General features: G+C 42.6%; 1 protein-coding gene across 1 annotated transcript in view; it reads left to right on the top strand.

The window, feature by feature from the left end:
* Positions 1–14,812, top strand: part of LOC115332391 (venom metalloproteinase antarease-like TtrivMP_A) — a 143,835-nt gene that overhangs the window by 9,714 nt on the left and 119,309 nt on the right. Inside the window, exons 2-3 of the mRNA XM_040218941.1 lie at positions 860–1,035; positions 13,397–13,489. Of these exons, the coding sequence (XP_040074875.1) occupies positions 860–1,035; positions 13,397–13,489 (269 nt within the window). The remainder of the gene's footprint in view (positions 1–859; positions 1,036–13,396; positions 13,490–14,812) is intronic.

Below are 14,812 nucleotides of genomic sequence, written 5' to 3'. Positions count from 1 at the left end.
TGCAATTGAACCTAGGGTTCAGTTCCACGCCGCGGACGCAAGCTGTCAAAACTAACGATGTTTTCTTAGTTCGTCCGTTGTTTTCTTGATGGAGTTTGTTCAGAAATATTACGTAAACCCTCTGTTCAAAAGCGCATATACACCCAAAAATTAACGTTAAACGTTAGCAAATGATGCTGCTCTGAGATGCAAAAAAGTAATAAAAACTATCATTCTAGGCAATAAATATTTTATGCAGTACCAATTTGGTCTGTATCACGGAAGTCTGGATTCAGGCTATAATATAAAGTTATATTATTCGACGTCTGAATGTCCGAAAGTGGCGCATATAAATTATTATTTTAATAAACATTTAATTGAATAAAAACTCCCCTGTCATTCGTTCCATCAAGTTTCTTCGCCGTCCAGAGGATTCGAATGTGTGCTTTTCTGATTTTAAAATTAAGCGATGATGCGTAGCATAATACTGAGCCTCAAATCGTGGCGCGCGTTAGAGACTGTTTTCGGTCGACGGCCGCGGCATCTTTTATTTCATGGAGATCTTCCACAGTAAAATTGTCCAGACAATTGCTAAGCATAACAGTACTTCAAGAAGCCACTGGACGCGCAAAGTATAGCCAAAACAAAAAAAAAAAAACGATTTAATTATGGAAGACACCAGCGGTGATGTTTCCCTGTAAAAACATGCAAATAACATCCGAAACGGAAGTGTTCCCTGCAACATATCATGGCGGCACAAAGTGACCCCAATACCATGTATCAAACAGATTGGAGCGAATATTTCTGTCACTATTCCTGTAGGACGGTGAAGAGGTTTTGTATTTGACTATTAAGATCAGCTTTATTGATGTTTTTACAGGTGAATCCCGAAACTTCGAAGTTGCTTATCCAAAGCTTCTTGAAAGCAGAAGCCTTTCAAGTGAAAAAGTGATCCACATTAAAGAAGGCTTAACACTTAACTTAGAAAAATGTTCAATACTCTCAGAAAACTTGGTTCTAACAGACCTCAGTGGCAAGGAGCCAGTTGTAACTCCGGTAAGCATTACATTTTAAACATGCCTTACAATTGAAATAGAGCCGTAAATCTTCCCTGCCTGGTTTAAAAATAATTAAAAAAACATTATCGCATTTTGGAGGCGATACACTCCACGTGGAGCGCTTAAGTAATGCACTGCACTTAAGAACCCTACCGAAAAATCCGGTATAACTTTCCCTATCCGGGATATGGAACCGGAAATTTGTTACTGGAAACCCGAAATCCAGATTGAGAACAAAGGAATAATTTCTGAAAACCTGAATTCCAGATAGAGTCCAGATAGAATCCAGATAGATTTCCGGTTCCATAATCCGGATAGCGAAAAGTTATACCGGAATTTTCGGTAGGGAAGACGCATGCTTAATTGTATGCTTTGTGTTTCAAACATAAGCAAAGATATATAAAAATATTAGACAGCCTAGATAGGAAAAAGATGTAATAAATTAATTTAAAACGAAGAAACAAAAGGTTTAGAGCTACATTTAAGGAGCGAATCGAATTTGTAGTTTGCGCCCGCGGAAGCCGCCACTATTCACGTTGTAGACCTGTGTGCCGCCGCGCTGCGCCATGGCCGCCACAAGCTCAGCATGGAACACGGTGAGCGGTGAAACTGGGCGCAGCACGGCTCTACGCATGGCGTACCACCTGGCGATACACGGTGACATCTGTGTATCCAAGACACATGCACGCAAAAGCCCGTCGCGGGATCGGCACATAGTTCCTGGGCCACCATTGGCACCGATCGTAGAGCGGCTGGCAGTACGTCGCTTCAAAACGCAATATTTATACCCAAAACGTAAATTAAAGTGTTCAGACTAAAAATAAAACAAATAAAACCGGAACAAACGGCCTTGTGCTACCATTATATCACTATTAAAGGAATATTGTCGAAGAAAGCCTTACCGCAAAACGTGTGTTCACACCACTACCAACGGCGTGTTTGCTTTTCTTTTCTACCCGATGAACCTTACCATAGCCTCCTCTATACGGAGAAAGCCTGGCGCGTCGCGAGAAAAGACGGCCGCCGTAAATGGGAAAGGAGGGGCGAGGAAACGGAAGCGGAGAGAACCTTGTCTGCTAGCGCCACAAAAGAACGAGCGGCCAAACGCAGAAACAATCTTTTTTTTCTCTCTCTCTTTTCTTGTCGCTATCGTGGAGAGGAGAAGCTCAACGTCCACCCTTTCCCGTTTCTCCCTGCGCCCTTTCGAATCGCCGCGCCCGTTTCCCCCGGAGTACGAAAACGACGGTGACGAAAACACAAAAACAAGCGTGGTTCGGGGAGCGGCCGCTCATGAGCCAAGCGCTCGCTGTCTAGGTCTGCCCTTTCTGCTCTGCGCTACCATATTGGTCACCGTTCGGCGCGCTCCTCCTCTCCTTTTCCCTGCGGCCGCGCGCCCTATTGCTCCGTCGTCGATGTGCCAGGCTTTCTCCGTATAGAGGAGGCTATGACCTTACATAAAGATTAAAAATGTAAATCGTTCCAATGAATAATTGTGTTGACTGTATAAGCATTCATTTTAAAATTGATATTCAACGTGTTCAATATCGCTGAGACAACTGGAGGCGCACGGCGTGTCAGTCCTGAAGAAAACATACCGCAGAACGTATACGAACCCCAGAACACCGCTACGATGGCATTCAGGGGTCCGAAGATGCCTAGATTGAACACGAAAGGCTAGCGCAAATCGCTTGTATGAGACGCGACCAGTTTTCATTAGACTCTCGGCGCTTTTGTTCGAAAGCCCATGAAGAAGCTTTATTGACTTTATGCCGAGGAAGTCACACCGAATGCAGGAAATATTTGGTTTTGTGACCGTGCCATTGAAATGAGTGTTACAAAGCGTTATCCGCGAGCACCATAAGTACATCATGCATGAGAGTAAATACCTACCAACGCAGTTCAAAGTACTAACCCAGCAGAGATATTCCGAAATACACAACACGTTTCTTCGTCTCCCGACGGCATCGAATGTCTGGCTCGACAAACCTGACGACGCCGAAGGTCTTTCCTGTACAAAGTGCATCTTCTCGCCATCCTTTCTACACCCCTCTTGTCAACTCCTTCATCGGCTGTGGCAGTAACATTCTGGCAAACAGAATCCCCACCTTGAACTCAAACCACCAACGCCAAACCAATCTCGCTCGGAGTCATACCGCCGCTTCTCGGCACTCTCGTTGTTGTTCGTGTATACCCGCCAGTTTCAAGTTGAGATGGTGATTTCACAACATCTTGCGTGCCACTCCTGGGAGTTCAAATAACTTCGCAGACGACTCGACCGTTCTCACGAGAACGTTTGGGACGCGCACAGCCCAAAACCCCAACCGAACCAATCAAACAAACGGTCGCCATATTTGCATCTCCGCTGCTCACCGCTACGCACACCGTGCGCAAACATCTGGCCGACCAGATTGGAGCGGCACCGCTACGCAAACTGCGCACGTCACAGTGACGTAGCGACGGCGGCACCAGTTGCCATAGATGCTGCCGCTTGCTGCCGCGCGGCGCCCTTTTGCACCCCTCATGTGTTCCCTGCTTTACGCCGGAGTCGTTCAGCGCCGCCGCTCAAATCACCAGAACACCGACGCTGCCGCTACCCTTTGGGTGTGGAGCGCCGGCTGACCGCGTTTGTCCATGCCGTCACCGGAAGGGAATAAACACTGCGGCGCGCCGCCACCGTTAATTTCTTACCTGCGCACTGGTCTATCACGTGGTGCTTGCGCTCTTTGGTAGGTTCGTATGTGTGCACAAGAAGTGGTTTTGATTAATCTTCGTTATTTTGTTGCCCTTCAAACAAAGAGTATTAAGCAACTTTGAGAGTCTATACAAAGCTTTCGAAAGAGCACAAGCACCACGTGACTAAAGCGTCCATTCACGTGACAGTAGTGGCCACTTTTCCGCGGGCTCCCGCTGGCGCCAACTACATATTCGTTTCGAGTAGTAAATATAGCTCTAAAAAAATTTGTTGTGAATTCCCTCATGAATTCGTTTTAGGACATCCTTTTTCCATCCCGATATGCTTTCCGAACCAGCGTGGAAGGAAAAAGCTAGCTTGACTCAAGTTTGGCATATCAAAGAGCCTAATTTGGGCCGAATAGTGTTTTGCTCCAAGAGGCGAGACAGGGCTAAGGTATTTTGCACGGGCCCTTACTTGCCGGCGAAAAGCCAAATATTGATTTTTCAGTGCTTTACTTTAGGAGCGATAATGTAGCATGCAAAGGGCCAAATCAGCCAGATGAAAACAAAACCGCAAGCAGTGAAGCCTAAATGTGGTCTCTGTTCGGTGATTGAGGATGGAAGATGCAAGTGAACAACTGAATGAACCAGGCAGTAAGGTCCAATTCGCGCACTTTTACGCGGTTCGGCACTAGAATGCTCAGAATCAGGAGAATAATTGTCATGTTTAGTTCCACTTCAACTTTGTTATCTCTTGGCTGTAGAGTCCTAAGTGATCCGATAAAAATAAAAGTTTGAAACAGTACAGCGCTACCAGGGTTAAATATCTCAGTAGCATTTATAACAGTGTCCACATTCTTTCCATGAACTGTACTTCAGAAAGCAACATTGAATGCATGCCATAAAACATACTAATCTACCTTTAATGTTCGTGTACATCAGCTCTAAGCAATGAGAAAAATATTAGATGTACCTGAGTTTGTGTTGTGTAGCATACAGTGAATGATTCAGAATCAGGGTTATCTTCGACAAGACACCCGTAATCTTGATTAATGCACCGTTTGTCTAACTGGAAGGAACGCGTGTCCCTAGATTTATTTGGATACCAAGAAAACAGTTAATTAAAAATACGTTTTGAAGTCTTCTTCGATACCCGAGTACGCAAGTAACTCCCGTAGATTTTTTTTACATATTGCGTCATTAAGTACTAACACATGTGGTCGTTAAATGTTCAATTTCAAGCTCTTTCCTCGTAGACATTTGGCACTCCTCGCAAAGTTCAAATTCAAAATGTATACAAACCTGAATTGGGGTACGCGAACGTAGTTTTGCAAGAAGTGTTATGTGTCTTTAGTTAGAGCTCAAGTCGGATGTGTTAAAACATTACACAAATAGCAAAATCAGCGGTCGTGCATTTACTATGCCCTGTACCAGATTTTCATCTTCTGCCCAGTAGTTTGTGTGCATGATCCCAGCTGCTCCTTGTTTATATAGTTTTTTTAAAAGTATCAATTGCCCCGATTACATTGCTCATGGCCAGTTTCTGCCCTTGGTTTTTCGCGTTTTTGCGCTGAGTAAGCCATTCGCGTGCGAGCTCATAAGCCAATGTGCAGAAGGCAAACAGGCTGGAATGGGACATTGAAAATCTACGGGTGCCCAATTTTGGTATGTAAGTTTGGAATTCAAATTTCGAAAGGCCAGTCAAATGTGTTAGTCCTCACGGCCACACCCAGTAGACCACCAAAAAAGCTGATTGCTGTAAACAAAAAGTAGTGTCAGTTACTTTTGTACTGTAGAATTTTATTTTCCTACTAACTGCCATGGACGCTCGAATATCGTTCTAAATTGATGCAATATGCACAAAATACTTAGCTAAAATAATGCTTACTTATTTCAAATATACAATCACATGGCGGCCACGTTTATTATGTATAAAAATAGAGGTGAAACTAAGCAGCGGCGACATATGAAACTGAATTCCTAGAGGTACTTACAAATCAAAAACGTACTGAGGAAAGAAAAGTAGGTTTTCTCAATGTAAACGAAAACCTAGTTTATTCACTCAGAAAATAAACTCCGCATCTACGAGCGCCAGGTCTTCGTCCAAATGTGGCGCCAGATTTCGAGTCCAGATACAAAAGTTTTAGGGCTTATGGTCACTTGATTCTACAGTTTGAAGCGATTTTTGGAACTTTGCAATAAATCAACAGCGGCCAGAAGAGCCTGGCAAATACTAGGCTCTTCTGGCATCTCCTACATAAATGGCATCTCCTACAAGAAATGTGCCCCATTTTCATACTGAAAATTGAGACACTTGCCTTATATCTTTAGTCAGGTAACAATAAATTCTTAAATTTGACATCTAATCTCATAAGTTAATGCTATATTTAATCAGAAACTGATCATCCGATAATGCGTGATCTAGTGACCACCATTATGCTTTACTTAAAGGACGCGTACATCGGCCAGTAAGTTCTCGGGGTTCTTTAGTTCGACGTGAGCGCGTTGGCGAAGTTCAATAAAACTGAAAGATTAAACCTAGAAAAGAACAGAACAGCACATTTTTCGAATTTTAATGCAAAAAGCTATTTGTGTTGAAAGTCCAAAGAAGTGCTGGTCTGTCCGTCCCTAACTTTATTATTTCCGTTTTATTTGAATTCTCGGGATACTTGTAATTCCTTTCACATTTATTTCAGGCGCCAGCTAATTTCCGCAATAGGCATGCTTTTACAAAACAAAGCATTTTTATTTTTATCAAGACGTCCCACACAAATTATTATCATAACTGACAGATTGCTACATGCATTACCTAAATAATCTATAATTCGGGTGCATTCCATACCACGATAATATAAAAAAAAATTTATGACATATTTTAGATCAATTACGGGCTGCTGTGCATATCAAAAGAAACTTTGCAGGCGCTAAAACGTTTGTCGAAAAGCATTTGTTCAAATTTAATCATGCAATCGTAAATTATGAGTACATTAGGCTGAACTATGAGGACCAACAGCGTTCTGTGGGTTTCTTTGTACGTATTGTGCAGCTGGAGAATGCTCAAGTCATCAAATCAAATTAAATCTTTGCTGGTCCGCGGGAATGTGCAACCATATACATAGGGAAGATTGTTTTCTTGGTTTCGCAATATTATTTTGCTTAGAGTTTACACCATACATTTCATTTTATAACCTCGAATGCGTTTCTTGTCGGAAGGTGTTAGGGCAATAAGGAAATTCATGTTCGCGTAGAGAGCCCATTTCTTATCATTGTATAAATGGAATGTCATTTTCTTTAAAAAAAGTGACATTCTCCATTTTAGTACAAGATGCAAACACTATAAAATTGTACATCAGGTATGAACATACGACTGTTTAAAAAAAAATGTTACGTTCATGTGGGAAAACACATAATCAACATATGCTCCGTTCTTCAGCTTTTAATGGCGATTCACGATCCCTGACACGTGCTGATAAAGTTTAGTACAGGCACGCTTCGCATGCTTAACAATAGGCTGGTGTTCCTTATTTGACATAATGTTATTAAAACGTCAAAAAGAACTTTCGCGTTTATTGAAATAAAAAGTCGTACTTTATAGAAGTAAAAAGTTGTACTTGTAGAACTCAGATTTAAAAGCTTTCCCGAGAAGTAATGCGTAATTTACTTTTGTCGAACAAGCTTTTGAGACCTTTGTTTCTTCAGAATTGACTGTTGCCGAATTTAGTCAATTAAATATTTTGTTTTGTATTATATTACTTTATCCGTTGTGACATACATTATGCTTTTTTTAAAACCACAATTTATCTAAAAGTTCAATCTTTTATGACAATGCTTGGCGGCACCAGAAACAGTTCGGTGTTCTACAATATTAGACTCGTATGCCAGTGGAACATCTCTGGCGTCAACTTCGTTGTTTGATAGTAGGCGCGCTTGTCAGCGAAATAACAGATGAAAAGATATCTTTTCATTTTTCTCCACGCGAAACACCTTAGATTGTTTGCGCTGCGGCGTAGAATTTGTAAGTGCGTGAGAGCGACACGATGAAAGAACAAAAATAATTACTAAAACTTATGTTTTCTTTTTTTTCTTCTCGCCAGCTCGACTCGCGCAATTGGTCGAATATAGATTTCTGGTTTATTTATGGAGTCTTAAACTTAGCGAGGTGGATGGTACTGGAAGTCCCCAGGCCTATTTGAAGAGCGGCAAGCTAGTGTAAAGAAAACTGAATACCGTTCTCGAGAAGGTCGTCAAAGTACGGATAAGGATTAGCATTGGCAATGTCCGATGTGCTTCGAACGTTGTCCTCAGTTTCGCGTTTGAAAACAATGAATGACCTCAATAAGCTGCTGAACTGTAGTAGCCAAGTTCAAATGATTTTCAGACTACTTGTCACCGCCGTCTCAAGCCCATACCCGATTTCCCCTCGCCATTTAAGAAAAAAAAAAGTGTCGAAGTTTTATCTTAATGTTCCTTCTAAAATAAGGCATCGGGTATTGCTGCTGGTAGCGATCAGGTCGCCGTGCCCCAGTTGTACAATGTCAGCAAGATTACAAGTGTGCAGGAACGTTCTTTCGCGTTAGCAAGGGAAAGCGTGAATGTAGCAGACATATCGAGAATTCCTAAGAGAAAACGAAATACAAACGGACTACACTTCATAAATGAATGCCAGCGACTGCGTGGGATAGATTTGTTTAGGGAGGCATGCGTTTCGATTTATAGCTCATTATGATTTTAACATAAGTATTAACCGTAGAGGAACTCCACGAAATTCGTAGAAATATGGTTGCGTGTTTGTGTTAATTTAAATTGATGCTGAATTAAGAAGCAATATTTTATTCGCAATATTATCTTTTCCGCAGTTTTTTAGCACGAGCAAATTGTTTCAAGTGGAGGGTGTTTCGCGAAACTTATATCTTCGTGTAAATAAGTATCTGGCGGAAGGGGGAATAGCATTATACGCCCATCAAAAACGCCATCGTAATTCAATTTGGTGTCTTTTGTTGTGACATTCGAATTGGCTGATATTTTAAATGCATAGTGTTCTTAATTTGTTTTAAAGGGCAACTCCGCTTGATTTCGGAAATTTTGAAATAGTGGGTGATATAAACGTGAAAAGTACTTCAAAACAACCCTAGACCGTTTGTTTCATTAAAAGCAAAATATTTTTCGTCCAATCTTGTTATTTACCACAATCGGAAACCGAAACTGAAACTTCGGCACAGCCGGGCAACATTGTACTCTCAACGTCAGTTGCATACGCACCCACGTGGAATACAAGGGGTCACGTGATCTACAAGCGGTAACCCAAGAAAGACGCGGATGCGAGGGGAAGGGCGAGGAGGGAGGAGGGAGGGCGGGCCTAGCCGCGGCGGCGAACAGGCAACGCAAGCAGCAATGAAGCAGGCTATGTAGGCGGAAACCCAGGCGGCTAGTCGGTTGGCACCGGTTGGCAGGTGTGTCAGCGAAACAGAGCTGGCAGTAATGTAATTACTGTAATGAAATTAAAGTAATTTAATTACTTGTTCCAGTAATTAGCAATGTAATTCATTACTTTTTATAGCAGGTAATTTACTAATGTAATGAATTACTCCAGCGACGGTAATTGTAATTAAATTACCTAATTACTTTTTCGCACCAGGCGTAATTTTTGTGTCCGCAATAGATAAGAGCGCTTTTCTTTTTATTTTACTTTTTCTTTTTCCTCTACACCTTTCCAAAAAACGCTCTTTGACCGCCGCTATGTGTTGCTGATGCTAATGCGGCTGGTGCGACTCTCGCGCCCGCTATCAGCTAGACATTTTCTGCCACTCTCTTGAACTGTGAAAACCCGCCCAGCGCGATTCTCTACCTATGTTTTGCGGTTTTGCATTCGACGTTTTCTGGCCCCTCTTGAAAGTTTCCGCTTACTTTTTCTGATGCATGCTGCGTACCCTCTCTGTGTTATCTTCCACTGTGAGAAATAGGGCTGGTAAGTGCCTGCCATTCGAGCTTTACTGCTCGACGTTCTCGGGAAACGAAGGAGGGGAAGTAGGTCGAACTAAGGCCCCTGGTGGAACGGCCCTCGACGCGATTTTGCGAACAATGACAATTGTTCTCCCCCTCCCAGAGATAATCCGCGTAAGGTCCTCAGTCATCTCCAAAAATAGTTGTCCGGGTTGGGGTGGGAAACGGATCAGTCGCGTGCGTTCCTCTGTCCATCGGTAAACATGCAACAGAGAGTTCTAGCTGTGTGCCATGAACTGTGTAAATAATGTAAATAAAGTTATCTGTAAAAGGAAGTTATCAATAGCTCCTTTATATTTAAAAGTATACAAAAGTAATGCGAAAGTAATGTCATTACTTTTAAAAGTAATTTGTAATGGTAATTAATTACTTTCTGGCTGTGATAATTTGTAATGTAATTTAATTACATTTCAGCAATTTTCAGCAAAGTAATTAGTAATGTAATTTAATTACAAAATATGAGTAATTTGGCCAGCTCTGCAGCGAAACTCATCCCGTACAACTCTCTCTTCCTCTTTTTGTTTCTCTTGTTCTCGTTCTTTTTTTTTTTTGTTTGTCTCGCCCACTGATCTCTATTGTAGTAGGCTCGCCTCTTTGCTTGCTCAAACATGGAGCGCGTCCGTAGCGCCGCCCGGTAAGCTCTCCCTGGAAAAGAAAATACCAAGAAAAAAACTGCGTATGCAACAGACGTCAGCCACAACGGAAATACAACGTTGGCTGCGCCGCACGTCGCCCGCTAAATTAGCGGATTTTGGTGACTTCACGCGTCTCACTTTTTGTCGGCCGGTTTAGTGATCGTTTAGGCGGTATTACGTTATAACATTTAACATTCGGTCTCTCTAGATGACACTAAAGAGAGTCGCAGTGTTTGGTAACAACCGAGAATGAAGCGGAGTTTCCCTTTAATGTAACGAAAGTATTGAAACAGGTGGTTTTGAAATATTCATTCATGTGCTTTTTCTGGGCTTAGTTTTCCGACAATATTTAAGTTATAAACACTTCAATGTGTGGGTCTCAATACAAGTTGAGTTACAGAACACGTCTTGCGTGATCCAGTTGTTTTTGACCTCGGGGATGAGGAAATTTACACCCCACTAAAATTTTTTCACGTCCGTGTTCATCCATTAGTTTATTCCCGTACTGATAGTGCGCGAATATTTAATTAATTTTAATAAACAGGCGCGTAAATCTAAGCAGCTTAGACAAGCCATCAGGTAAGCAGACGACAGATGAAAAAGAACCTTCTCTCAGAGCTCCTCGGCTCACTACTATGTGCGTAGATTTCTCCGAAGTCTTCAATAAATGATAACCGAAATTTTAGAGATCAATAAACATCAGGAAGGGTGACAACTGAACGTTTAGCGTACACAGTCAGACTGTATTTCAATAAAGAAATGTGCACCTTTTGTTGCCGATTTGATGTTGTTCAGAATAGAAGAAATGACATGACAAATTTAAAAAAAAAAAAATTTCTAACATGAATTATAGCAAAAAAAACAACATTGTCATGTGTATATGAGGCGGTAAATATACGTTAATATTTTATTTTTTGTGTGTTTCAGAAATTCAGTGCTTGGGGGGGGGGGGGGGGGGGAGGGGAGGGGAGGGGACCTGAGGTAAAAGATTTGTGCCGTGACCGAAAGCTACATTTTGTGCATCTATTTACAGCTGAGGAATGAAGGATGACTGAGGGTCACCGAAACATATCTATTTTAACACAAAATACGCCAAATTTTATTATTTTAAGCCGTGGACCGCCTAAAAGGCGGTATATTTCCCAGATGAAATATCCACCAGAACAGTTTAAGATCGTTCATGACGGATATGTGTTACCTACCTAAAATGAATAAGTATGTGTGATATTTTGTTCCTTTGTCTGTGTCGTGGCGGTTTTGCCCGGCATACGCACTGAGCCCTGCTAATCTGCGGATTACTCGCAGATATCCGCGGCTATCCGCAGTAAACGAGCGGATGCGGATAAAAATTAGACCCATTTTGGCGGATTGCGGATCGGATGCGAATGTCAAGTGCTGCAGATGCGGATAACCGCGGATCCGGATCTAAATTTTTGCCCGGTGGCATTCAGTTTCTCGACTGACGTTTCATCTAAAGATCGTTTCGTCGACATGTGACGTTTGATTGGAAGGTTTCTTGTGTTCGTTTAGTCGGAAAACTTGAAACGTTTCGTCGCACAGAACCCTAATATTATCGTAACAAACTTTTTGCGTCTCGCCTGGTTTACAGGAGGGAGGGGCATATGGTTTGGTTAAGCTCGCCTTAGTGAATCGCGAGCTAGCTTTTAGCGGCTTTGTAAAGGAATGCGTTGTTAACAAAACGTCGCAGGGGCATGTGCCCTCAAAGCGTACAGCGTCGACGAACCGTGTGTTCATGAAATGTATGTCCATGAAAAGTTGTCACTGAAACATATTTACACAAAACGCGTTTCGAATAAACAGTAGGGATCTTAAGAAAGATCTGATTCTCACTGAAGATCGCCTCAGTTAGAGTGCTGCCTTTCGTAAAAAATGCGATCTATAGAAAAAGTACAGATTGCAGGGCATCAATCGTCCCGAGAAAGATAGTACATTGGCAGGGGAAAAGCGGGAACTTTCTCCACACAATGAAAACCTTAAACGTACAAGTCACAAGAAAGTAGGAGAAACGTCCCCCTCTTCGCAAAGAGTAGAGTGTTCATGATTCCAAAAACAAAAGAAGTGCCTCGACATCCTTTCTGTGCACTTTTTCTGGGCAGAATGTCGCGGACTCCTAGGACGATCACATAACTGAGATAATTTTTCGTTCGACGCGCAGTGCCTCGGGAAGGCTGGTCGCTTTTAATATAAATACGATGAAACTGATAATCATAAAATGACATCCCCATTTGAATGGTGACCCTAAGATTTCTTTGTGCAAAGATAAACAAACAGCTTAGCAAGTGTCATTTGTATCTTTATTTTTTTCCCATTCTCGCTTGATGTTATGATATACAATGAATGCCTGGATTGCGAGTCGGATCTGGTTCCACATTTTGCGGATGCGGTTCGGACACGGATTCAAAGTATGCGGATGCGTATCGGATGCGGAGAATCAAACTGTTATCCGCGCGGGGCTCTACGATGATACGCAATGGCTCCGTCCCGCGTTCTTAGCACGCTGTTCCCAGCATTGGCTTGCAGGCTTTCAAATTCAATCTTGCTACAGACAGAAGCTAATCGTTCTACGTTTTGTTATTTTTTAAAGATGGTAGCGTCCTACATATCTGTGTCAAGCAAGAGACTAGGGCAGGACATTGTTGCATAAAGTCATAAGAAAAGTGTTGTTTGAAAAAGGGCATGTGAGAAATGAGCTGTTGCATCTCAGTATAAATATTTCTATTGTGTTCGTTGTGACTAGCAAATAGTGCGAACGACTTTTTTTTCGCGGGCTCAATATTTCGCGATTTACGTCAAAGCTTAAGTTTTGGAATAATTCGCGGGTTCTAATTTTCGCGACGCAGTAGAATCTGATAATAGATTCCAATGTGTCTACATTTTACTGGAATTGTCCGCGGGAACTACATTTCGCGAATCGTAAGTGATTCTTTAAATTCGGGAAAAATAGGTCTTTGTAAAAATTGAATTGTTTACAATATAACGTTTCTGAAAAAATTGTCATACCTCATTCAGTTCGCGTTGGGTGTTTTTCAGATGAACGGAAAATATATGGAACGTAACCTGTACCATGACAAAGAGAAAATGGCGGCGGTTCAGGTGAAGGAGGAGAATGGAGCTGTGGAAGTGGTAAGATACTTCTAAGAGTGATTTCAATGGTGCACAACTTTGAACAAGCAGTCTTCTTTATGAAATTGACCCTGACATTAGTATGCCAGAGAACAATGGATTCTAAAAAACAGTTGGCGCCCTTTGCGGCAGTGCCAAAGGGAAAAGCTTTTTTCTCGGCATAACGTGTCAGGTAATCTGTGCGTTCGATTATGGAGCGGTTCAATGACGCCAACACTGGGAAAGGTCCTAGTATGTTCATTCCGATCTGCTGAATAGGAGCTATAGGCGGCGCATTTGGTTACAGGGGTCCTGATGAGTTTGTTAGAGGTCTTTTGCGGCGTTTGCACTCAAGATACAATGTTGTGTACTGGAGAATTTTGTTCGAAAAATTATGCAATTATGCCAGTAGCACTTCTTGCGAATTCAATCAAAAGTCCTGCCGTAACCGAGGTGTCTGGACGTCGGCTTGTCATGGCAGGCTTGGAAAATTGATACTCTCAAACACCGAAAGGAATCACCAAGAACTACGTGGAGTTGCTGTCTCCGAAGTTCTTTTTGTAGAGTACGCCCTGTAGAATGGGTAAGATTAGCAATGCTTTTCAGAAGATACTGGGAACTGTGCTCCCTCGTACTCTGAGTTGCTTGACCAGAACGCTCAGTACAAGATCGTGTCTCTGAAGTTTTAAAATTTCATTGACGTTTACTGCTCCCAGAAATATCTCGTCATCGTCGACGTTGGAGCCGGTGGGAGCTGACTCGAACGGTGCTCTCCTCTGACTTGTAGACTATGGTCACCGCGAAATCCTGCAGCCGTATTTTCCATCGAGCGAGGCGTCCTAATGGGTATTTAATGTTGGCGAGCGAACACAACGAGTTGCGGTCTGTGACCACTCGGGACGCGTACTAGTACAAGTACTGGCAGAGTTTCGTTATTTCCCAGGTAACGGCAAGACCTTCCTTCTCAGCCGTCAAGTAATTTCGCTCCGCCTTTAACAGAGGGCGGCTAGCGTAGGCGATCACTCGCTCGGTTCCCTCTTGCCGTTGGAGAAGTAACCCGCCGTGTCCTAGTTTGGTGCCGTCCGTGTGAACTTTTGCTTTCACTGACTGACGCAAGTGGCAGAGGATCGGGGGCGACTAGAGTCTTCGCTTTAGCTCCTAAAATGCCTGACGTTCTCCTTCGCCCCATTCGAAGTTCACGGCGTCCTTCATGAGGTGAGTCAGCGGCGAAGAAATTTTCGCGAAATCCCGAATAAAGCGTTTGCAGTATAGCACAGGTCCAAGAAGTTCTTTACTGCCTTTTTGTCGAATGGGGTGGAAATGCTTTTACGGCGCCAGTCTTCT

This window comes from Ixodes scapularis, unplaced genomic scaffold, assembly GCF_016920785.2.
Source record: "Ixodes scapularis isolate PalLabHiFi unplaced genomic scaffold, ASM1692078v2 PGA_scaffold4__175_contigs__length_147842914, whole genome shotgun sequence".
Classification (NCBI taxonomy): Eukaryota; Metazoa; Arthropoda; class Arachnida; order Ixodida; family Ixodidae; genus Ixodes; species Ixodes scapularis.
This window is presented reverse-complemented; position numbering and strand designations above follow the sequence as displayed.